Raw genomic sequence first — 26693 nt, forward strand, 5'->3', positions numbered from 1 at the left:
TCAAAATGCTTTTTTCTAAATTTGCGTACGATGATCTTTCATTGAGTTACAATAGTTTAAAAATAACCTATTTTTTGACGTATGAAAAGTGTTCCCTATTTTCTTTTGAGTAGTGTATATATATATATATATATATATATATATATATATATATATATATATACAAAGAGAATAAATATATATATATATGTATATTCTCTTTCTCTGTTTCTTTTTTTTTTAAATTAATTTTGGAATGTAACGAACCCTTCAAAAACTCTCCAGGGTCACATGCCCCAGTAGAGTCCGCACCGAGAGTTTGTCACAACTCCTAGTAATAAAATATTTATTGTTATAGATGCAAATGTATACAATAAATTTTACAACGTTTTGAATTGAAAATAAATTAAGCTATACAATTATGCATAATGACATTTTAAATATTGTATCAATATGAATTTATTATTAATACATACATATTTTTAAGATTGCAATACAACACAAAATAATATTTAACAGAATAGAATAACATTAATTGCAACTTCTTTATTATATTATAATACATATTATAATATATATTATATAAATATATGTATTATTGTACTATATCATTATTAATTATCTTATTATTACGAAATGGCAATTAGTACACTTTTCATACAAATAAAATGTAAAGAGCAGAGATGAAAAAAAAGTCAGATTAGTTAAATAATAATGAAACAAAAAATAATAAAAAGTACAAATACAAAAAAAAAAGATTATGTAAAATGTTAAGACTAAATAGTTGTGTACACATACAAAAGCATTAAAAGTATAAATAAGAAAATTCATTGTGTCAGAAACATCGTTGTAATTAAAATCAAACGCAAATGAAAATAACATTATGATTTTCAACACTAATCGATATATTCTGACTTGTATTCACAAAATAATTAAAAAAGGTTCATAAATTTTGACTGTCAAAAGTATCCTAAACGTATATTAAGCTGGCACAGCCACTTCGACACAATTGAATAAAAGCTACACAGAAATTTAGTGCTCTTTTGTTGCTAATTTGTTACTAATGTGTTGCTTTATTACGGATTTTGTTGCTCCATTCATTTCAGAAAAAAACCGATGTGCACAATTAGGTGGCTGTGCTAGATTCGGCCCGAGAGTAAAGTATTCTGCCCAAGTGGCTGTACTAGTTTAATATACGTATCTTAAGTATTCTGTATATTCCGAAGATTGACGAAAAATGGTGTTGGACTGCATTATGATGGTATAAAAAGTAAAGAAATTGATAAGCGTTCAATTTCTAAAAAAATATAAAGCTGTATCAAACTGTATGATGTGTCAATTTTAAAATTTAATCACATTAATATTTACTATTGGAGATAACAAAAACGAGAAAAAACTCTATTGTGCTGCTGGTAAATGTGTTAATTATTATCTCAGGCAATTTTCATTACACCAACCATTATTAGAAGTCAACAGAGTCATTAGGACTCTCCCAATCATTTCGAATGATTTTGTGTTTCCACAATGCATTTTTCATTGTATACACACAATCAAAACTATGAAAACAAACATATACAGTATATAAGTTTAGTTATCTTGTTTAAATTAATGATAAGTTATCTCATTTACATTTATTTTAATAAAAAAATATGCAAATGTGTTCTTCTCTCATTTTAATAAGTTTAATAAAATATTATGTAAATAAATACTAACTACATTTTTATAACAATAACATGTTCTCTTTCACATATCTAATTACATAAAATCTGAAAAATAATTCGATATATTTCATGTTATATGATATTTATCTTTTGTAGCAATAACATTGTTCTTTTATCTTTATTGACTTTATAATTTTTATTTCAACTGTTTTTTTCAGATATATTTATTGAATTACAATTTCTATCAATAAGGATCTGCATACTTAAAAATAGTAATACTATAAATAAATAAGTTTATTTAAAAAACCGAATACAACCTACTTTGTCGAAATTTTGAAATTTTAATAAAAATAACAATAACAAACATTAATAATATTACTAATTTTAATATTATTTAATATATAAAATTATTAATAATATAAACATTAATATGCACATTAAAGAAGTACTTATGATATTTTCGAAAAGTAGAATGTTATTAAATGTTGTCTAAATATTTTTTATACAGTTCATTATTGTGTTAATTTAGTATAAAATTCAATGAATCTTTAGACTTGGAATGTATTGTTTTAATCACTGAAAGCATTTTAATTATTGAAAGTAACGAGATATTTCTAAAAGAATATATATTTTTCATTTTCAATTATTCTACAGTATATCCAAATTACATTAAAGGAGATAAACATTTCTTTTTTTCCTAAGTAAATACCTATACATTACGTTGTATACATATGTTGTTTTTTACCGACGTTATGTTCAAAGTACTCAGTTGCTTGCTGGAGTGCACTTTACATCGAATCTATAAACTCTGTCAAACAATACTCAGGTAAAATATACATTTATTTGTACGTATTTCTAAAACAGATACAGTTAAGCCTTTACTAAGCTAAGAAAGAAAGTTCTCTATACTGCCCTTACTAAGCTAAGAAAGAAAGTTCTCTATATTGCATTTGGGTTCAAAGACAGATAATATTTTATTTATACATATGTATCTTTTGTTGTGATAATAAGAATTTTATTCTAATTTTTTATGACTCCATTGGTTAACGAAAATGATGCGTTTATAAATAGCTGCATAATAATAGAACATAAAGTAAAATAAGAAAACAAATTAATAAAATAATAAAGAACTTATAAATAAAATAAAAAGCAAAAGTAAATTTTTATATATAATATAATATAATATTACATTACGTATAATAATATTATAATAAATATTGTACAAATTAAATTTATATCGTAATCGTCTTGATGATTCTTTAACTTATAACATTTGATGCTTTTTTAACTCATTAATATTCTTTTCTTCTTGATTATATATACTTCACTTATTGTTTCGTAGATATTCAGAAATACCGTTACCGAAAATGAAAAAGTTATTACAGTCATGAGAACTTTTAAAATCTCTTTGATATATTAAATTTTCTTTGTTTACGGATATGGTTTCAAATATACAAGTCACCAGCCAACTTCTATAAATGCTGTTGTCACATAATCCTGAAAGTATTGATACCGTCAGCGCAAATAAAATAAAAACACTAAGCAAATCTGGCAGGTCTAACGAGGAAAGGTATAGAAGCGTCCCTTCCGATTTTAATATGCTTTGAATATGTTATAGTCTAGGTGAAAATAGGAGACACGTATTTTTTTATATGTGGTTTTACTGCCATTAAGTGGGTGAAACGCTCTCTTGAAAAAAAATCAGTTTTTACATATCTGAGCGAATACCGTCGAAACGGTATATAAGAGATATAAAAAAAGTTTCAAATAAAAGTTCTATGGTTTTCAATGTATTTTAAAACTACATAATCAGATTTTTCAAAAATTAAAAAGAGAAGAGAGGATTTCAAAAAATATGACATTTTCGACACTTCCATACCTTTTTTTTGTAAGCAGCGAGATTGAATGGTTTCAAAGATAGATGAGGACCAGTGAGCCATTTGACATCAAATTCATAAAATATTGCCTCCATCCATTTTCTAAAACTGTACTTATTACTTATTTGCGTTAAACATTTTATGATTCTATCTTAAAATAAAGTTACGAGGATATAAAGTCGGACCTCTTATCCTACGACTCTCTTATGCTACAAAACCTCTTATCCTACGACAAAAAATCCTCTCATGCTACGACCGCGAAAGGGGAATTATACCCCCACTCTCAAATTTTTGTCGTAGGATCAGAGGTTTAAGGGAAAGATTCCGGACCGAAAATGTCGTAGGATAAGAGGTCCGACTGTACTTGTTATAGATTTACCATTAGATATTACTTCTTCGGGGTAATTCAATTTCATCTGTCTATATTTATATATTTGGAATATTATCATTTGCATTCAATTTCATAATATACAACTGAAATCATGTAGTCATTAAACATCAGTAGCAAATGGAAAAAAATGCAAAATATTATATGTTATAATTGTGTAATATAATGCAAAATACATTACAAAACAAAAGAAAGTGCGCACGAAATTATTATTTATAGTAAAGTAATAATAATAATAATTACATTAATAATTTTAATAAAAAGCTATATTATATATAATAATTATATATAATAATATTTTATATTATAATTATTATATAATAATTATACACTAGCGATCAAAATTATCGCATATGTAAATTTATGCAAAATTTTGCATGATTTCAAATAAGCATAACTCCGTCAAAAATGGTCGTATTTGAAAAATTTTTTTTTATTTTAAAGCTTAAAGTCTCTACTTTGAAAAGCATTTATTAGATTTTAAATTTCTCCTTTGTCCTTTCCCCCACCCTTTTAAAAATGAGGACGTGTTTCGTTTCCAAAAAATTGCATAGTTGACGCACTCTACGGGGAGCGCGAACATTTCCACATCTAGTGTAATAATATTCTTCACAATGTAAACTATATTAAAAATGTTTTTAATATAACCAGTTACATTGATGCATGTGAAAAATAATTTTATTGTTTAGAATCTTTTATTTTTTTATGAAAATAATTTTACAAGATAATTTCAGTATATTGTCTCTGTTATTTGCTAAATTATAAATGACAAAAATAAATTGATTAGAATATAATTAATAATTTTACAATAAATTAAAAGCAAGAGAATGGAATATTTATATATTTTATATGTGTAGATGCAAACGTATATACAATAATTTTTACAAGGTGTTGAATTGAAAACTAAACTATACAATTGTGCATAATTTTAAACATTGTATAATATAAATTTATTAATACACATTTTTAAGATTTTTGCAATGCAATACAATACAATAAAGAATATTTTGAAGTAAAAATATATCTCAAAAAAAGGCAGAGTTTAATGAGACAATAATAAAAATTAATCTATTCACATATTAACAATTTTATTTATAATCTCGGTTTATTTAACATACAAGAGCTATTTCACAACATTGCGCATCCAGTATGTATAATATACGTATATGTTATAGGTAAATCTAAGTTATACACTGATATGATCACGTTACAGGGATTTTGTACAAAGAGCGCACAAGTACAACACACTACTCGATTTGTTCGCATTAACTGCATTGAAAAACCAGTTTGAGTCCAAAAACTGTTAGTCTCTTTTATCTATTCTCTATTGCGTTTCGATAATCGTCCTAGTGTCCTCCTATATGCATATATAGATAACTACGAAAAAATGTACACGAATAGTACACGACTTTATTTTTTCAAAACTTTTATTTGTTATAATTAAAAAATTAAACCTCTGAAAAAAATATCTTGAATATATTTTTTAATAAAAAATACCTTTTAAAATTTGATTGTGTCAATTATTTTGAAATATTTAATTAATATTGTAAATATTTAATAAAATAGTCAAAATGTTAAAAAAATGAAACGTTGTTTTAAATTTTTGAATAGTACATGACTTAATTTTCTCCAAACTTTTATTTGTTATAATTAAAAAATGAAACCTTTAAAAAAATATCTTCAACATATTTTTTAATAAGAAATACCTTTTAAAATTTAATTTTGTCAATTAATTTGAAATATTTAATTAATATTGTAAATATTTAATAAAATATTTAGTTAAAATATTCAAGAAATAAAACGCTGTTTAAAATTTTCGTTGAGATAAAATTGATTCTAAAAATTTATAAATAAATACGAGATAATAGTAAAAATTACTGGATGTCTTTTTAATAACAAATTCTTTAGCCAATTTGAAGATAATTTTTTTAGCAAAGCATCAACAATACTCGAATAATATAAATGGTTTAAAAAAAATATTTTTCACAAACTAAATTTTTGTGAAGCCAAAAGATTATCAAGACTATGTTCTTCAGTTATTTTCAGATGGAATTTACTTTAATAAAATTTTAATTTCAAACTTTTATAAAAATATACAATTAAGAAAAAAATTGAAAATTTGCAAAAATATTGATCTTTTTTCGACAATTCCAAATTGATTAAAGAATCTATTATTGTCATCCTGGTAGTGTTTCGAGATATCTTATATATTCTCTCCTCCATTAAAATAATAAAAAGTATCCGCATCTTAGACTATTCTGTACATCTTTCTCGGGACACCCTATACATTAGGCTCTGTTTTCTTGCGATGCAAATAATTGGATATCTAGCGCGGGATATAAAATATGTTCCCATTGTATATACTGTATGTAATGTCTTAGTTACAAATTGTCTATAAATATTGTATGATGTGATTCTTTTTAGCGGATGAAGGAAATATATTTTATTTTTGTCTCAATTATATAAATTACAATTATAATTTTATCTCAATTTTAAAGGGAGGATTTTATCGATAGAATCGCGCGAATGACGTCACAATATGATATTTGCATTCCTTTTTGAAATTCTCACCGCAAACACAAGTGCGACTTGCCTGTTTGGTAAGACAAGTCCGACAAAAAAAAAACAGGCCACATTTAATCCTTTTAATTCTTTTTTCTTTTTCCCAACACAGTTGTTTAAATCATATCTTTTACCGGAGAGTTGAAACAGAAAGTTAGGGATAAATCGAATACGGCGTCGCAACAGTAGATCACAAATCCTGTGGGCATTTATATGTTACAAAATTTCTCGGAAAAGTCAGAAATTCTTTTTTGCAAAGGGCGCAGACGAATGTCCAATTATCGTCTATCACAAATTTTATTGTATACACTGTCCGTTATGAATTGGATTCGTCGAGAACCGTGTACGTGCTAAATTATATCATTACTCTATTGTTATCATTAATTGTTATTGTTACTGCCGACGTGCATACTGCATACAACAAGAAAAGAAATCATCCTTATAGATATATACGCTATCCGGGCCTCTCTATCTCGTTAGTATACTACGTACATATTGTCTCCAAAGTACATACACACACGTGTGGAAATACAGCCTGCGGTTTATAGACAGTAAATGTGTATGGTATGCGCGCACCGGTTGTTTGCACGATTACACGTGTACGTATAAATAAGTCTAATGTGTAGGCTATACGATTATACATACGAGATATATAAGACAAGTCACATTGAAAAAATATATGTATGTGTTTTAATTAAGAAGGAAGAGAAGACGCGAGCTACATGGGTTCGTATAAGCACATGGATATGTATGGTTCATTGGCGGTCGCAGGGGAATCAGTTGTTCGGCCTTGCATCGTTCAAAGTATGTTCACTCACGTTCAATGTATAGATAATTATCAAATCAGATTTATATTCCTCCCATTTTATCCTTGTCAATAAGAATGCTCAAATTTGATTTCGCCGATTTTCATCCGTTCTCCTCTCTCGCAATTTCATTTTTCGTATTCATCTCCGCATTTCACAAACTCATATTGTATTACGTTATATCATCACTGACTTGTTGTGTGTTGTTGCCACATGTTCCATCATAGCGTGAAATATGTACGAACGAGAGGGATGCGTCTATCTAAGCGTGCTGTTAGTTAGCATCCGAAAATAATTCGGGTTCGCCACCCGAGAATTCGCAAACCACCGGAGAAACGAACTTCCGGGCGTGTATGTACAAGCAACCGAGAAGTTACGGAACGTAATCGTGTATTATGTAACGCTATCGTGATCCGTGCACCGGGGTAGGGTATTTGCCGCTCACGTCGCATCGAGGGCAAATCTTAAAGTCGATCGTACCGCGACAGAGTTTCGAAGGAAACGAGAGCTTTCAGCGTCGCGTCAGTTTCATCTTAATCTAAACTTTTATGGTATATGTACACGTACCTCCTTCATCCCTTCGCAAGGTGCGACGGCTTCATTCCGTGCATATAAGACGCAATTAGGAATTCTCATTGAATATAAATATTACACGTTGTACTCGCAGCGAGTGAGTACGAGAGACTTATATTAGTAATAAAAGGGAGACTTTATTTTTCGACTTAATTTTATTTTACGAGAAACTTTATATATTAATAATAAAAGGTAGAACATATAGGAACAGTCTAATAACACAGTTGTTAACAGCTAACCTACGATTAAGTCTATAAATTTGTTCTCACAAATCAACCGCCGTAAGGTGGTTAAATAAATCTTAAATTAAAAGAATTAATACCGAAAAAGCAAAAATATACATTAAACAAAATTTATACAAAAATGTACGAAAAATAACGGAAAACTGATTAAAGTAAACAAAAAATATTTTCAATAATAATATAAATTTCCGTAATAATATAATAAAAACTATAAAAGTAATAAAAAAATATTATTTTAACCTCGTAAGAGACATTCGATAATCGCTTCGGATCGCTGTGAATTTGAAAATTCGCATGCAAAAAAAAACGAATACTTTTTATTTCATATAAACGCTCATTAATATAACACAAGATAATAATGGTGGTCCAGAGATCAAGGGAACTAATACTACGGTGAAGACCTGTCTCTTTTACGATTTTTTAAAATTTAAGTTAGGGTGTCCTACGATGGATTAACATTAATACATTTATACCTATATTAATTAACCATAATTACGCTACGGTTTTAATTATAATTTACAAGTTACACGGTGCGTGTCATATGAAGTCAAGGGATTCAAGAGGGTTCGTTAAATACGTTTTATAAGTTTGGTTCGAATTCTCTCTCACCTCCTTCTTTCTTCTTTTCTCTTTTAAAGTTCGCAACACACACTCACTGCTGCTTACAGATAATACTGAATCTACGTAAAGTATTTTCAGCCGGACCCAAAGAGAGAGAGAGAGTTATGCAATACTTCGTGCGCGACATTTGAGTCTTTTCCAATATTCGCTTTATCCTTGAATTAGCGTGATGTTAGCAACAGATTTATGTCTGGCAATAAACTATCGGCGTTATAAATCATCCGCTGTTATTAACTCTTAAAAGGCATCTTTTCCATTCATCAACATGGAATAATTTAGTATATATCTCGAACTTGACAGAATTTTGATCTGATAGAGTTTATATAATTTCGAAAAACTTTTTTGAAAAGTTTCTATAATTTTTTATACAAGATAATTACCACATTTCTTTGTCTATGAACAATGCACTGTAATTTACAAATGAAAAATCTATTGTTTAAGAGTTAATAACGATATCGTGCAATCGCGATCGTAAAGTCCCGAGTCGCCGGATCTTGTCGACACGATATATCGCGTATATAAAACAGTTAGCGAATCGCTTGTATTTGCGCGCCATCGCAAAATTGTGTTCGCAGATAATCGCGCGCTCTCTTTGGGGATCAACAACAGTCTTTTACAAAGGTACGATCTTCTCGTTCCGATGCACCGGGGTGTCATAGGCGGGCACACACTTGTAATATTGCGGCGGATACGACGCGTACGAAGCCTCCGAAGGTGACAGACGGCCGCGGAATCGGTTGCGCACGATGTGGATTATCAGTAGTAGGCACAGTAGCGCGAGTACGATGATTAATGTAATCGGTACTGTGCCCCAACCTCGGCTGGTGATCTGATTAATCGTGTCGTTTTTCTTGATCGTCTGAAACAAACATACATAATTTTAAAAAAATCACTCCTTTTAGTAGGCTGCTTATCGAGTACACAGCTTTTAATTTATTTTTCAAAATTTTGTGTTCGTAAAAATATCTTAGAAACACTAAAAAAAAATAATTTATTTAAAATGTTAAACGCGTGCATCGGTAAGTATTGCATATTAGCAGCATCATAAGGGAAACGATAATACGAAATTTACCGTGATCGGACACACAGGGCAACAAGTGCCCGGTTTCGGTGGCCAGGGATTATTGCAGGCCACCGAACAGATGGTTTCTTTACAATTAAGTCGTCCGCCGGCCTCGCAAGTACACGTGGTGCAGCTGTTCGGATGCCAAGTCGATCCCTCCGGATGCGTCTCGTTCAAATGGTCCATGCACGAAGCTCGACAGCGGCATATCTGCAAAGAGATTGCTCGGTTATTCGAGGATACTTTAATAGCCCATATACGGACATTAATACTTACGAGACAGCCGCGTTTGTTTGTTTTGTAACCGAAACTGCATCTTTTTCTGCATCCGACAAGCGGCGGACAGCCGGCGGTGGACGGCTTGCATTCGCAGAAGGTGCAGTCGTTCTCGTCCATGACGAGGCCGCGTTCGCAGTGAAGATCGCATTTGACCTCCGGACAGATCTTCTTGTCATTAGCCGCGTCCGGGACGGTGTCGTTCGGCGGCGGATAATAACGCGGCGGCGTCTGACAGGCGCACACCGTGCAACCGTCCTCGTCCTTGACGAGGTCGCAGTTCAGTCCACAGTGCGGTAGTTCCGGGCAAACTTTGTAATCCTCCGGCAGCACATCCGGCACGAGGTCGACCTCCTGAAGGGAGAAGACGAGAGTCGTCAGCGCGTCGCGAGATAGATAAAACGCGCAGCGGTAGCGGTGAGAGGAGACCGCCGGAATTTCTCTTATCCGCCAACTTCGCCCTGCGCGATAGTTGCGAGAAGAAATCTTACACCAGCTGCACAGGTACGTTTCGGCGAGATAAGAGAAACTGTGTCTCCTCTCTTATCCGGGTCACGACTGGAAATCCGCGCGGCATGATGTTGCCGAGACGGACTTAATTAGGGTTGATAGCAAACGTTTCTGCGATGAATGAGAAGACATTATGAGAGAAATTGCATTGTCAACGTAAGATAAATGTCAACTAACGCGGAAACAGTTTTTATTTATTCCATCGTATTCTAGTTTGTACGCGCACTATTTACATTTTATTGCATTAGATGTTAAATATATTTTATATACGCTATTCGAGAGAGAAATTCGTTTTTCAAAGTTAAATTTATCGAATAAAAATATCGATTAAAAAATGTAATTGTTTTGCAATGCAATCTTTTATAACATTTATTTTACAAAGAATAAATAAAAGCCCAACGGCTCAGTTTATTTGCGAATCAGTTTATTTGAAATCGCGATTATCCCCGATTATTTGACGTTCTTACCAAATCGTCGGCGCACTCGCAAATCGGACAGTTATTCTTGTCGGTGCGGAAACCGTGGTAACACTTCATCTTGCAATGGTCCAGCGACGTTTCGCAAGAATCGCTGTCAGGACGATGATCAAAGCTGCCGCTACTGTTAGTCGGTGGTGGACAATGAGGACAGCACTCGCCGGGATCGGGCGGTATCGCGTTTTCGCAGGACTTGCACATGGTAGTTTGGCAAGACGCAGTTCCGTCCTCGTTGCAGGTGCAAGTGATGCAGTCGTTCTGCTTCCACTCCTCGCCGAGCCTCCTCGAGACGCCCTCGTGAATACAATTCTGCGGCTTCTCCTCGGGTTTCACCCAGGAGATCGGATCTAAAAATACAAACAGAAAAACAGGAGTTGAATAGAGATTAAAGGCGTTAATGATTGAAATTTGTCTAACGGCAGATTACGCATTGATGAAAATAAAGAATGATATATATATATATATATATATATATATACAGGGTGTTCATTTTAATTAATATAATAGTCAAATATTTGAAAATCAAAGAATTTTAGAAAATAGTTAAATTAATATCCCATCCTTTTTTTTCTTCAAATCAATTTTTCAAGCAATTTTTGTCTAAAACATTTTGTTCTGAAATTCCTTGATTTCTAAAGATATTCGACTTAATTAAAATGAAACACTCTGAATAATCGAATCTAATATATTGTTTATTAAAGAAGAAAATATGCAGCGCTAAATACATTGAAAAATCGCTACTATTTAAATAACAATTGTGTAAAAACATTTAAAAATATTTTTTGACCATACTATTAAACATTAAACATTATTCATCAATGCATCCTCATGCAGTTATTTCTTTTTCCTGAGATTTTGTAATACGCTAAAAAATGGAGATATTTTTTGAAGGTGGTTTATAAATAAGTCACACGGCATCGCCGCCGGGAAGCGTCGCTAACCCAAATATGTTAGTTTCACGAGCGAACGAGGAAAACTTGAACGAGTACCTCGATGTTTCCGGAGTTTGCAAACTCTTGCATAAAATTGTTGCGACGGATTTTTCGACGTCGAGCGCGCCTTTCAGACACGACCTCGCCTCTCGGTCCGGAGAAAAATCGCAGCCTCTCACAAAAGTGCAATCACGTTTTTAACGAGTCCTTCAATCTTGCCGGACGATTTTCGCTCGACGACGGTGACGAGTCATCGCGTTATTAGCCGGGCGGCCGTTAATTATGCATACGAGATTACGAGAGCGCGCGTATTATCTTCCTCTTCGACGATCAAGTCATTATTCGCCAATTTTCCAACGGCGACAAGCGCTCGGTAATCATCAAAGCGGCGGAAATTGCAGAATCTTATAAAGATTTGCAATCTCGCTTAATATTCATAGTTCCCCTCTGCAGGTATACGTATATACAAAGTTGTCTTGCGCCTCTCCCAGTGTCGCGAAAATCTGATTATCCGCGATATTATTTCGTTAGACAAACGACTACGGGATCGTATCGCTGTCATTAAAACTGTCGAGCGTTTTTGACGTGAAACCACGCGATTAAGCTCCCGTTGATGGCTTCGCTATTCACGCAAAGGCATCGCTTAGAGCGTTTATATGTGTGTTCTATCTCTCCCTGTCTCTACTCTCTTCCTTCTTCTTCTCTTTATGCAACCAACTGCCTGTACGTGAAATTTGCATGCCCAAGTATACTCCGTGGATAGTAAACCCTTGAGCGTCGATCTTTTCTGCATGAAACGGCGCTACATATACTGTCGGTCTTTCTCCAAATTCGCCCTTGGCGTTGATGAAATAAACTTGTCGTCACCTCGAAAATGGTACGCGTGTCGTAATCCAGTAACATGTTGTTCCCTATTTGAAGTTTGATTTAATTTTTTTCGCGATTTCTTTTTTTTCAACGACAGATACTAAAGAATGTTTCGGATTTTCTTGCCTACAACAAGTGTATCATCGTACGTTTTAGTTATTGCATCTTGAGATGTCGATTTTAACGCGAACGCTTTTCGCATCCGTAAACATGTAGGCCAAGAGGGCCTTGGAAGGGACGCGAATATATATCTATTCGTAGCCGTCTCATTTACGAATGTTCATTCATAACGCCTCCCGAACTTTAAAGTGGCACATTCATCCCCGTGAAAAATCGGCCACGATAACGCAACGGCAAAAACAATTTTCGAGAACCGCACCGCTGGGTTGACGCGCGGGCGTACGGCGTTCATAGCTGCCATTATTTCCTTGTCGCTACACACGTATGTAACATACATTCGCGTTGAAAGGGAAAAAAATTCGAACGAATTTTTTTCATCCGATATACGCGTCGGTCGTTGGCTAACCGGCTGTCCCTCGCGTACGTAATACGTTTTCCCGCCATTTCACATACAGAGCTTGCCCGTCGGAAAAAGCTAAATTCGCAAAGCTTTTGCAAGAAATATGAAAGGGTGTGCGTTTCTCTTTTTATACGCTCGAGGCTTTTCATTCCGTTTTCGTTATTCGGGATGTTTCCATTACTCTTTGTTGCCTCATATTCCAGCGAAAAGACGATATTGACGGTTCAAATTGGGAGCAATAATAAAAGCGCTTTGGGTAGAAAATATTAAGGATATAATCTCTCAGTAGAGGAAGAGAGAGAGAGAAAGAATGAAAGTCCCAAAAAGGATGGGAAGAACAAAGGCGCGTTAAATGAAGAATTCTAAGGTTTTACGAGATGTGGGAAACAAGTTGATATCAAATATCACGAGACTCTCTTTACGGTAAAATTATCCGCTTATGAATTCATATTTCTAGATTCAAAATCAAACAAAAAATAATCAGGTAAATAAAACAAATAAAACGCTCGCAGTAAATCAATTGCAAACATCGTGTATTTCAGCTTCGCTTAAAATACCAAATCTCACTCGGGAAATAATTATTTTTGTAATTAACATAGTAACATAATAAAACGTATGTACTGCAACGAAAACCAGATAGAGAAAGGTGGAGAGCAAGAGAGAGAAATCTGTATAATTTAAATCGGTTGTATCGCTATATATCGCTGTATGGTATCAAGGTTTACGTCAATATTTATTATCACGTGTACTTTTCGACAAAAGCGTATTAATTAAACGACGCATCAACCGTGTACGCGCGACCGATAATGCGGACTGTAGGCTAATGAATATTGTTAACAAGGTAGAACACTGTTTAATTGTCGCGTAGCTGTTTAAACACTATTCTGCGCGACATAGAACCAAAGTGAATTTACCGTATGACATAAAACGATATTTAATTGCCGGAAATCTAATAGACTAAAAGAGAGTGATCTATAATCAATTATAATGTATTGAAGTTGTATACTTTGCACATGTATTTTATTTTATTTTAACGCAGCTAGAGTATTTTTTATTTATTGTAGAAGCTGTTGTCTCTTACGATACTTGAAATATTCAAGAAAGGGATTATTAAAGCACTTCTAAGCATGAAAATGGCGGATTACATTGAAAGAGTAATAAGTTCAATAAGTCGTTAATAAAATATTATTCAAAGAGGAAGAGTGATAATATTTTTAGTGTAATGATTTGATAAAGTAGTTATTGATAAATTATATGCTCTTGTAATGAAAAAAATTATTAAATTTTATAATATATATACATGTGGAGTACATACTATTAAATTTCAACTAAGAGAGAAGGAGAAAGAGACAACGCTCACTCGCTTGCGATTTTGCAAGATAAGAATGACTTCATTAAAATTCAACAGGTAGATCGAAAGTTCTTGCAGCGAGGGTATCCGGTATAACTTTAAATGTCGTAACTTAAAAACCGCTGCTCGTTGCGCGGTTGAAATACATCGCATCTGAGCATTATCTCTGCTTATAATCTGCACGACTAGCATTTATAAAGCGGCTACGGATTTTAGAACACAATTTAGGAAACACTGTTTTCTAAATTGCATTGGCATTTAAAAAGATATTTAATTTTCACATGGAACTTTCGCATAATTTTTATGAGAAAGTTAATATAATAAAACAGTCTTCGTTTGTACATCTAGTCTATAATTAAAAAAGGTGGGATTCTCCGAGCGAAAAAAGTTATCTTCCTCTGAGATAGAAAAATTATCCTCCCTCGTGATAATTTTCTGAACTCGGTGAAAACTTGAGGAATTTTTGTAATCCACGGATATGCGGATGTGTGTACATGTCAAACGATGAAAATCATTTCCTTCGTTTCGTCGGGAAGCTCTTTGATCTTTTAAAAATCTCATTACCCTCCTCATATATTTAATGCACATATATGCGATCGCTCTTTCTCATTCATTATCTTTTTCTTCCTCTCGGTAATGGAATGTTATGCGTTAGAAAACGCGTTGATTACGATCGAGTTGAAAGTTCTTCGTGCTGATATTTGAAGTACATTGAAGTTACAAGCCCGACGAACGAGCTTGCAGATTGCAATTGGAGCATCGAAGAAAGAAAGAGAGAGAGAGAGAGAGACCGTATCGGAGCAAAATTCAACGAAAGAGAAAGAAAGTAGAGAGAGAGAGAGAGAGAGAGAGAGAGAGAAAAAAGATCCACGAGATATCGATCCAATACATGATGTATTTCTATCGCTGACAGGAGACGTAACCTCGATTACGATCTTTCGTAATTACCTAAGGGTCTGCAGTCAAGAAGGGGGCAGCAGCTACCGGGTGTCTCGGGTTTCGCTGCTCGTACTTGAATCGGCCGTTGACCAGGTCGGCATTTGGGCGGTGGACACGTCGGGACGCATTTGCAGGTACCGTCATCTGTCAAAACGCTGTCCTCGGGACATGACGATTCGATCCGATGATGATGATCTGCAGAACCGAGGGAGATGCGATTCGAGATTACAAACTTGTATTATCGATTCGTTAGATATTTTACTTTCAATTAAAAAAAAAAAAAAAAACTGTTATATATTAATTGCGCTTTAGACAATAATTAATATCTCCAATGTTTTACGTAGAATTTTATTTAATTTTATAAAGCAAAAGCATATAACGCGAATATTATATTATTTTATTCTCAGTAAACGTTAGAAGAGAGAGTGTTCTTTTACTATCAAAGCGCACTTTAATCGTCTAAGATCAACGCTCCATTATCGATTTGATTCGTTTCTCGAACGGCATGATGTAGTTTAATCGAAGAGAAAAGCGTGATATTACTATGATCACCATCGTATATCATTTTCTCGCGGTTTTACGTAATAGACTCGGATTTTCCACGCACGGCCAATCGTTACACTCAGCAAACACCATTTCCCGTCGCGGTTCGCGTTTATGAATTCAATTACCTGAGGGAACGCAGTTGTAGCGCGGACAGCAATTACCGGGGGTCCCGGAAAACGTGCCTCTCTCCGACACCGGTCGTTGACCCGGTCGACACTTGCGGGGTGGACAATCCGCGCATTTGCAACCGCCGTCGTTCTCGTTCGGCACGCTATCCTGAGGACAGCCATCGGTTCCTCCTTGAAACAGAAAAATTGCCAGCGAGATTAACGTCGGGGACCGCAATTCCCGGAGAGACGAACGGCCATATGTCCGACAGAGGGACGATGCTCTTTTAAAGCGTTCCAAAGACGCTCGAAAGAGATATGCCATTCGGATATTGGACATATGTATTCTTCTTGAAAGGCTCAAAATTGCGAATTTTTTTGTATTCCGTATATACTTTATTATTATCAACGGTTGCAGTAATTTACTGTGTTGTATGCGGAGAGTCTGAGAGAATTATTCGTCTTATTACTTTCATACATCTCTCGAGTAAATTTATCGAAATTTAACGAAAATGACATTAGCAGAGAATGCACTAGCTTTTGAGTTCCGACAGCTAATTCCACATATCCAGTGAGATTATCTTAATCCGCCTTTTCAATAATATACAATATACAAAGGAAAGTGGCATATATTATTAAATGCCTCGTTCTCAGCTATAATATCTATTCGATATTTATTATTAAATTCGCTAATTAAAACGTCAGATAGGAAAACTCATTCTTTTTCCGCTTCCAGATCTGACGTAATTTCTTGAAACTAAAATTTGTGTGTGTGTGTGCGCGCACGTGCGCGCATACACGCTGTCTTCTCCAAGTTGTCCTTAATGAATCTTTTAAATCTCCTCCCCATTAGTAACCTGACGGGGAACACTATGTAATTACGTAGATAATGTATATATAACGCGCGAACGCGCGTGTGTGCAAAAAAGATGTCGGTTGTCGGATCCGGATCCGGATCCGGATCGGCGAACACCATGGATTTACGTGGTACCGGTGACATTAATATAAATTCCCAAATGAGCGAAGGAAAAAAATATATCCTTGTCAGACACACGGCGAGGATCGATTATTTTATTCAACGGATTATCCCGACCAAAGAGATATGCGCATTGTGTTCTTCGTGGAGGTCGCGTATATACCGGAGATGCGAAACAGGAAAAATTGCGAGGCTGCGATAGATGTCAAAACCACCGGGAATCTCGAAGGTATATACGACGCGCTGACAAATAAAAGGCATTAAAAAACGAAGTAAAAAGATACGCGCGTCCACGGTGAATTCTACTTCTGGTACTTTTAAGCGAATCGAAGCGGATATTACACGTCATGCGATGCGAGAGCCGTTGCACTGGATTATTTTCAAACGAATTATTTGTAATCGTCGTTATTTATTTCTCACGTGAAAGTAGATATATCCCGATAAACTTCAAAGATGTAAAAATATTCGTCAAAACAATAATCGTCAGAAACAATAATCGTAAATCCCCTATATAATATATAATCACCGTTGTTTATAGTAAAATCTAATTGTTTATCAATGTTATTGTTTTATAAAATTCATGGATTCGATATAAAAATTCTCCAATTTTTTTATACGACACACATCGCTAAAGTTTTGTATGTATTGTGGATGTGTTATTTTACTATATAGGATATTATTGATCCTACTCTACTGCGACGTATCACGAACCGCATTCCGATAAAGAAGAACACACGTGTATGTAACCATAAGCGAATCTTTCAGAGCTATGTAATATCGCGGCGAAAAAACAGATGTGAAAGAAATACATCGGAGAAGAAAGAAGAAGTTTAAACTCACCCTTTGTATGGATTCTGAAAAGCGGAGTTTATATATCCGCCAATGGAGACAGTTCCTTCCTGGCGCCGTTAAGAAAAGCAAAATATTCGATATATCTAGGAATTTTTGAAATCACGCTCTAAACGAAATCTCGCGAGTCAAAACGCGAATCTCTGAAAGGAATCGAAAGTTCGTTCGCGTAAAACTTTTGTTAGCGTGTAAAAGTGGTCGGTTTAGAACGACCGAAGGATGTTTATAATTAGAACTTTTTCTCTTTCAAAAGAGAAAGAGAAAGAGAAAGCGGATTCTCTCATAACTTCATTTGCGTAGCCTAATAGAGAGCTTAATCCTTCTCTATTCGTGGAAGTTTTACATCAAGTACTCGTTCGATTATAACTTTGGGTAGCTTATAAAGTATTATACATCACAGACTATAAAAGCAAGCACTATATTTTCATCTTGGCCGAGAATTGCCGATTCAAAGTCGCTTTTTATCCTCAAAAAGCCGTTCTTTCTCTACACCATTCTCATCCAACACGTACACCACGATCCTCATCAAAATTGGCGATCGCGGTGTATCTCGTGAATGAGATTGCACATCTTCCGGTTCGTTGTACTCAGGCGAGAGAAGAGATCGATGGTTTAACAACGAAAACGCTGTACACGATGCACTCGCGGTGCATCTCGTGTCAGGACCAGTCCATCCGTCTGTCCGCTCTTTGCGTTTCGGCCGCTAACATGACAGAAACGAGAAGATACGATCTTCTCTTTCTCGTGTCTGGTGCTCGTTGCACGCAGCCTCTTTGTGCTTCGGCTTTTGCAATTTCGCGTCAGAGATTTCGGGGCCGGATAAGCCCCGTCCTCGTTACCGCCTCCAGTGAGAAAAAAATAGAAAGAAAGCATAAAATGAAAAAGAGAAAAAAAGAGAGAGAGAGAGAGAGAGAGAGAGAGAAACGCGAATAAAACGTGCTTTTCGGTTTTCGACGGCTTTTGGCGTGACTGAAAAATACGTCGGTCAAAGATTACACTGTGGCGAGTTTTTTTTTCAAGAAAGGACTAAGGAACCCTTTTTCTCTTTTCCTATCTCTTTCTTTCTCGATTCGTGGAAATTTAACGTGATATCCCCTCGGTGATCAGAAGGAGATATCCGGTGAATTTTATTGCGCTTGTCTGAAATCACAATTTCGAGGTTTAACGCTTGACGGTTCGATTGCTTAAAGTCACTTTGAGAAAAAACGTATTCCAGATTTACGTTCATTCTTACTTTAGACTTTATGATTTTCGCTTCAGGATAATCTTGTGGCTTGGATTAAAATAAGGCCAAAGATTGTTAGAGAGATGATGTAATTAGCATTCGTTATGGAAATTTCTAGCGTATAAATGAAGTTAATATAAACTTAAACTGCGTAAATTTAAATTTTCGTGTAAAAGAGAGATAAGAAGAAAATATGAAAAAAACCGGTATAGCTAGATGTGTACTTAAATGCTATTAATTTTACTTTTAAAAAATGTGCTTTATTTGTAATAAAAATTGCGTAGAAAGATATTTATCATAATCCATTACTTTTATTTCCTTTTTAATGCGAAACGATTTATAATCATAAAATGAGTTGTAGATAACGATATGGTATATAATATCAATTCAGTTAAAGGTTTCCCCAAAGGCTTAATAGAGAGACTTATTCCCAGATTGACATTAGCTCGTAAACTCTCGGAAAATATAGACGAAATTTCGAGCACTCATAAGAATGAACCCGTTGTTCAAGAGAAATTCAAAAGGGTCAATCCATGCGATAGTATTGTACTCGGCTTCCCCTTCGTTCTTACTTTTCCCTATAACTCCCTTATTTTTTTCGAGCATCCTTGCCCACGAGATCGATCGGCGCGTTCTTATCTAATGCTCTCTCGTACTTTAGGAAGGCTCGTTCTTGGGCAGGTATGCGTAAATCGACGCGAATCGCACCGTAAAGATGTCCCAGTCGGATAGACTGGGAAGTATCGGGCGAAATTAACTTCAAGGGTTGAAGATAAGATGAAGAGAAGAGAAGGAAAACGAGAGAGGGCGAAGATTAGTCCCCTCTTGGGATCTCCATAATTATGGGGAAAAAAAACGAAGTCAAGTGTCCATCTACGCGCGTTTAGAATCGTGATTCGCGTTGTGATACGACCATCTCAATCAGGATTTATTTCGGCGATGATTACACACATCGTGTGTATATCTCGTGAAATGACGAAGATGAATCGAAGAAGAAAAGTGGATAAATTCCGGCAAAAAATAACGTCTCCAGCAGATGTCTTTCAAGGAAAAAAAAAAAGTTTTGATTGTCGGAACTTTTCCGCCCTCGCTACTCTCGCAATAATAACGAATAAATGATGAAGACTCATTTTGTATTTTAATAATCGCGCACTCCAACCCTACAATCTTCTTCGGGAACCATATTCTCGCTTGGATATATATATATATATATATTTATTATTGTCTGGCGTTATCGATCGTTGCTGAAAAAAGAAGAGACGAACGAATGGCTATATATTTCTTTAATCAATTAATCAAAATTAGATAATTGATAACGCGAATTGAGAAAATAATTGTATCAATTTTTATACGACGTATATTACATCGGGCTACAATTAGAGAACAGAGAGAGATACCATTCACCGTAAAACAATCGTGTTGTTGGTTGGAACAATGCCGGATTTTGCTCTCACGTAGACTCTCTAAAATCGGGAAAATCGCACGGCTGCGTTACTCGACTCGCGCCAACAATAAGTTCTCTCATTCGGTATGCAGGCCTTAGCGGCCGAGAGAGTTGAGGTCAGGAAGCCGACTAATGTAATACATATCTTCGATGTGTGTGCGAAACCATTCGTTCTCTCGTTGTCGGCTCTCTTCGCGTGTTTCGTGCGATAGCAATACGGTCGGCATATTCGACACATCCAGATGTTGGTTCCATTTGTCTCTCTCTCTCTCTCTCTCTCTCTCTCTCTCTCTCTCTCTCTCTCTCTTATATCCACCGCCGGCGAAATACTAATCGTTGCACCGATTCGGCGCTTCCAGCCTGGAGCAAGCGCGGCTGTATCTCGTTCATTTTGTTTGTTCCATTCAATCGTATTCTCGTTTTTCGTTATGCGCCTCGGTATATTTTCCTCTTTCTCGCTTCGTTATCGCGCCCGCTCGTGCCCCATCCCCGTAATTTATATTTCTGTTATTATTGGAAAACTTCTTTAACCCGGAGCCCGATGAAAATTTATTTCCAAGCGAGACAGGCGCGGTCCTTTCTCCTTCTTTCTCTCTCTTTTTTTTCCGTTTCTCGATTCCATCGCTCGCACAACTTCTGTATTGTGAGCCGTGCGTCATTGTCGCATTAATCTTGAGGTTGATTCGCGCCGCGTAACGCCAACGTCACTGACAGCCGTGACACTGTCACAACGTGACACGTGTTCTCATTAGACCGCTGACGCCGTTTTCAGAAATATCGACGCTCTGAAGCGTTTATATAAGAGAGCGAGGCGTTACGAAGAAACTAGCTGAGCAAAAACTCCAATGGCTTCTGTTTAATAATTCATGGCTTATCCCGACAAGAATCGCGGCGTGAATGTATTTTCATATTTTGCGCAATGTCAACACGAGTGACGGCCTGTTGTTCGGCAGCGGTTGTGATTTTATTCGAGACCGATCGACATTCTCTTAACGGCTAAAGCACGGAATAAGATTGTGCAAAAAAAAAAAAAAAAAAAAAATAAATAAATAAAATAAAAAGTTTGCAGTCTCTCGATCGTCATCAGAACGTCTCGCATTTATCCCTTCGCTCGATCCTTATCACCTTCAGACTTTTCCTCCTGCGTCGTGTGTATCGTAATCTTTACGTCGAGGTTGACGCAAAAACAAATCGATGCGAGTTCGCTGGTTCTCGAGCTACGAGAGGCAGCAAAGAGCGGGAAGCTGAAGAACAGCATTTGCGCTCGGCATCCCGATCCTTCCTCTTTGTGTCCTCCCGTCGAGTGCTTCCCTCCTGCTGCTGTTGCTGCTGGCAACGGCCGACGACGACTACCGCAGCAGCCTGCTGCAGAATCTGCCGCAACCAGTCACGGTGTTAACGCGTTAACGTCGGGCCCGGGCTCCACCAAGATGTACACTCGAGCTACTAATTTACCTCCGGCGTGACGGAGCACCCTTTACCTTGCTGTAACCCTCGTCCTTCGTCGATGACGTCAAAGCAAACGGCCACCGTACACGCCGAGCAAACGTGCACGTGCACAATACATACACAAACACATACACAAACACATACACACACGTACGCACGCGCGCACATACTTATGCACATTAATCAAATGAAAAGTTTCTAAACTTTATTGACCTTTCGAAAATGCAAGTTAATCTAAAAATTTGATTTTCCATTTATCGCAAACAAATTTCACCGTTAAATTAACGTACGAAAATCGTGAAGTGGATTAATAACAATTCAATAAGAAAAAAAAAATAACTATTTCCAATTTTTATTTACTAAATATAAATTCGATGTTACAAATTATAAATTCGAGATAGACTCAGTACAGATGTTTGAAATTTTTAATATTAATTTAAATTCGCCACATCGAATGTTATTATTAGTTATTGTCAATCGTTAAATTTCTTTTAAAGTTAGTTTAAAAATTTTAACATATTTAATTTTAAGGATAATGAAATACTTACTTTGTACATTATATATCATAGCTGTAACATAATACACCTTCTTTTATAACTTTAAAGAACTGTTTTACACACAGCCTTTTAGCCTACTTAATCTTTTATCGTCTTCTCGAAAGTCTTAGTAATGTTTACTAATTTATTTTTAATGAAATTCTACAAAACTAAGAAATAAAATACAAAGATCCTTGACGATACTTTAAACAGAATAAATGGTGATTGGAGGTCGCTTAAGCGTGCAGGCGAACGAACCAGAAACTTGATGATACAAAGTAGTTACTGAGATCTTGAATAGGGAAATGCCCAACCTAAATGTCCAACTATGCTTGAGAATGCTTTGAAGTGGTTATTTTGGACATCGGGTTATTATTCAAAGGACGACCAAGAATTTGGTGACCGCAGAATTTCGCATCAGTTCCATGGAATCTATCGCGAATAAATTACATTCTCAATTAGAGCATTAATCCGTAAAGAGAATTATATTATCATTCATAATGATTCATTATTTAGCATAATATATGTATTATCTGCTACTGCTATATTAGAGGTTTCGTGAAATGTTCTTTTGAATATTTTTGCACAGACCTTTTTCAAAGTATTTAAAATAATGTCTGTGTAAAAGACACGTGTAAAAAGACAATTTATAATTTATTGACCCAAATATCCAAATGCTTAGATCAAGACATTCGATATTATCTTTACAGTCTCTTCCTTCGACTATGTTAGACCACCTCTGACATTTAGAAAGTATAAATTCGTTAGCCTACATCATCCACTTCGAATCTCGTTTCTGCTCTCTGCAATGGGTTAACTGCACATTGACCTTGCGTGCCGCGCAAGTCTAACGTCAGCCAGCGCGATCGTTATCCGACGAAGTTATCAATCGATTCGAATCCTCGTAGCAGGTCCGATTATTGTTTTCGAATACGGTACACACGCGGATCTTTCGCAGACGCGATGACACGAGATGGATCTCTCTGCGTTTGTACGTACGCAACAGAATCAGCTGGACGGACGGGTAGGTTGTTGGCACAGAAGAGATTAACAAACACGCGAACGCACACGCACAGGCGAACAAACACGGGATGAGAGAAGTTGAAGACGCGGCATATTCTAGCCGTATAATGGGAGGAAAGCGCAATATACAATCCGTCACTTCTCTACATCTAAAACCTCCTCTCTATTCTTGTGTACACTTTTTAATCGCATTTCCCGATATAATGAATCTCCCTATTTATTGTCATTCAGTAATCAGGTCTAGACGAACCATGACCCTTATTTGTGAAACGTGGCTTACATTTTTAGAATAAAAGCAATTTTTATACACACATTATATATTTGTATGTCAATTAATATTGTAAGCTAAAACCTTAGTTTTAAAAAAGAAATAATTTATATCTTAAAGGTATACACATATATACGTATATATAATATATATATATATATATATATATATATATATGATAAAACTCTGAGAATTGCATACTCTTTGTAGTTTTATACAATTTACTAATGAAACAGCTTCGTTTTGTTACATTAAAAAGAGCGAATCGAGTCTTACTTAGTTAATTAAAAGTAACCATTGTTTCTAAGTTTCTCTGAAATTCTCGCAAACGATACGCAAAAAAACATTAGATTCATCGAATTAATCCAGATGCGCGGCACAACCAGTGTACTCATTTTAGTTAATTAAAGATTGCGCCCAAGAAGTTGAAAATATCGTGACGGAAATTACAATCTCTTGTTTTGTAAAAGTAAAAAATTTACATCATCGTCCCGGTTATAGATTCGCTTTCAATGTCGATTCTACAACGGATAAAAACTTTTCACGCCAACTTTTTGAGAAGTAAATTTTCCAACGGTATTTCTCCTTTCTCTCACAACACAATTGTGTTTGCGATTACTTATAATTGAGTTGCACCGGTCGTTATAACTTTCGTAATTGCTCGAGTATTCGATAATACAAGCGATAATCGTGGTTGAGAGAATCTCGATTTATGATATATTTATACTTTGAACTCATCATCGTGTACTCTTCAATAGATTTCAACTTGAAAATACATCGAAAACATCGTTTTACTTTGTAAATCAATATCGAGAGCAACAAGTGCTTTCTATACACGCTCTATAAATACGTCATTTTACTTCTAGAAATATTTCTACCAACATATAATTTATAAGATTCATAATTGTGTTATTATTACATCATTATAAACTTTGCATAGAATCCGGGTGAAATTCATCTTTTAAAAAAGGAAGTACACGCGAACATGTACGATACAAGAAACATGAACGAAGTGCTGAAGATTTGAAAGAAAATGCGCTATTAAATATATATGTACGTCAAAAGTTTTCACCATGTTTATGAAAGAGTATCTACTTTTATCTCGTAACCTCGCTTATCCGTTTCAACGTCTCTCGAGGCTCGTCGACACGAAAAGTAGGAAGAATAGCGTGTTTCAACCCTTCAACTCCAAATTAAAAAAACACCGCCCTGAGTCGAAAGCCGCGATTTACGGCGGGCAGATTTTCCTCTCGGGTTTTCGAATTGCATGTTATTCGCGAACGATTTGAGAACGATTCTCTGGTAGACACGGAGCGTTTGTTAATGACGACACGACGTTATTTAAATTCGCGCTGCCATTTCGCAGCGCATTTTTCCAGAGCTTTGTAATCCGATTTGGAGCAAATCTAGTCATTTTAATCGCGTATGCAAACAGCGCAAACTCATCTCCGAATGTTTACTTCGCAAGCGGATATCTCTTTGTGTCTGTCAAATCTCTTCTTGCTAGGCATCGAGCATGCCACTGAGAAAAATCGGCAATTTTGACAATTTTTCTCGAAAATAAGACAAACAGATTCCTTGACACGCACGCGTGTAAAAAGCTCTTTGAATTTATTATTATCCGGTTTAACGGCCGGTGATTCTCTCACCGAGAAGAAGCTGGAATTGTTATATGGAGATACGTGTAATTTAAAGTTTCTCGGAAGATTCTCGGGTATTAACGCAGGAGATCGACTGACTACATTACACTGTAAATTGAGAACGATGGTGAAACACCCGATTCGATATGTTTGCGAACCATAGGAACACAATGCAGATTCATGAGAGAGAGAGAGAGAGAGAGAGAGAGAGAGAGAATACACGAGGCTTGCATTTAATTAAAATTATTTTTATTTTTTTACACGTTCAATTAAACATAATTTTATTTTGTTTAGAAAATTATATAAAACAAAATATTATACAACAGTTTCACACAATTTAATTTTTATGTAAACAATCAGGTGAATCTCAGTAGAGCATATAACATTTTTTTTTAAGAAATATATTTATTTAAAATAATCAAGTATCTATTCTCTCTCTCTCTCATTCGAAATTGGGAAATTCGCAGTAAAAGCAATTTGCTGTCTCCTCGTCGAGTCTGTGCGATAAATGAGGCGCGATTCTGCAAAACCGAGAGAAAAGAAAGCAGCCGTTCTCTCGCGATGTGAGATTGATGAGAAAGCACCTCGATTAAGCTTGCCGTCTTCTTCTCGTTCGGTTGTTCAAATAGACAGAAAATGCCTAGAATCTATCGATCGCGACGCCACTCCAATGAAGTCCGTCGGTTGAGATTAACGGTAAATTAATCGACCACGAAGTATACAGCTAGTTAATTAATCTATTATTCCCACACGGAGTGTACCCACAGGCGGTTCTGACCGTTGTATTGGAAACTGGCCTAGTTTTTCACGCAATCTCTTTGCAATTAGCGAATGCAAATTAAACGCGTTGCTATGCCAGCGTACACATTTTTACAAATCACTTTCCTTATTACGTTTCCTATAAAGACGTACATTTTTTTAAAAAGGTTTTAGTACCGCGTTCTTTTTTTCTTTATTTATATATATATATATATATATATATATATA

The 26693-nt window shown here is 35.2% G+C and overlaps 1 protein-coding gene across 12 annotated transcripts in view; it reads right to left on the bottom strand.

Annotated features, from left to right (window-relative positions):
- Positions 1-4976: 4976 nt before the first annotated feature.
- The window catches only part of Cmpy (crimpy), a 268239-nt gene continuing 246522 nt past the window's right edge, over positions 4977-26693 (bottom strand). For 11 of the 12 annotated variants that reach the window (XM_072895450.1, XM_072895448.1, XM_072895442.1 and 8 more), the window contains 6 exons: positions 16315-16488; positions 15653-15838; positions 11026-11381; positions 10049-10402; positions 9782-9982; positions 4977-9568 (listed from right to left, as the gene is read on the bottom strand). In XM_072895450.1, the coding sequence (XP_072751551.1) occupies positions 9323-9568; positions 9782-9982; positions 10049-10402; positions 11026-11381; positions 15653-15838; positions 16315-16488 (1517 nt within the window). In that variant the 3' untranslated portion in view covers positions 4977-9322. The remainder of the gene's footprint in view (positions 9569-9781; positions 9983-10048; positions 10403-11025; positions 11382-15652; positions 15839-16314; positions 16489-26693) is intronic. The other variant, XM_072895451.1, reaches the window with a different exon arrangement.

This window comes from Anoplolepis gracilipes, chromosome 7 (assembly GCF_047496725.1).
Source record: "Anoplolepis gracilipes chromosome 7, ASM4749672v1, whole genome shotgun sequence".
Classification (NCBI taxonomy): domain Eukaryota; kingdom Metazoa; phylum Arthropoda; class Insecta; order Hymenoptera; family Formicidae; genus Anoplolepis; species Anoplolepis gracilipes.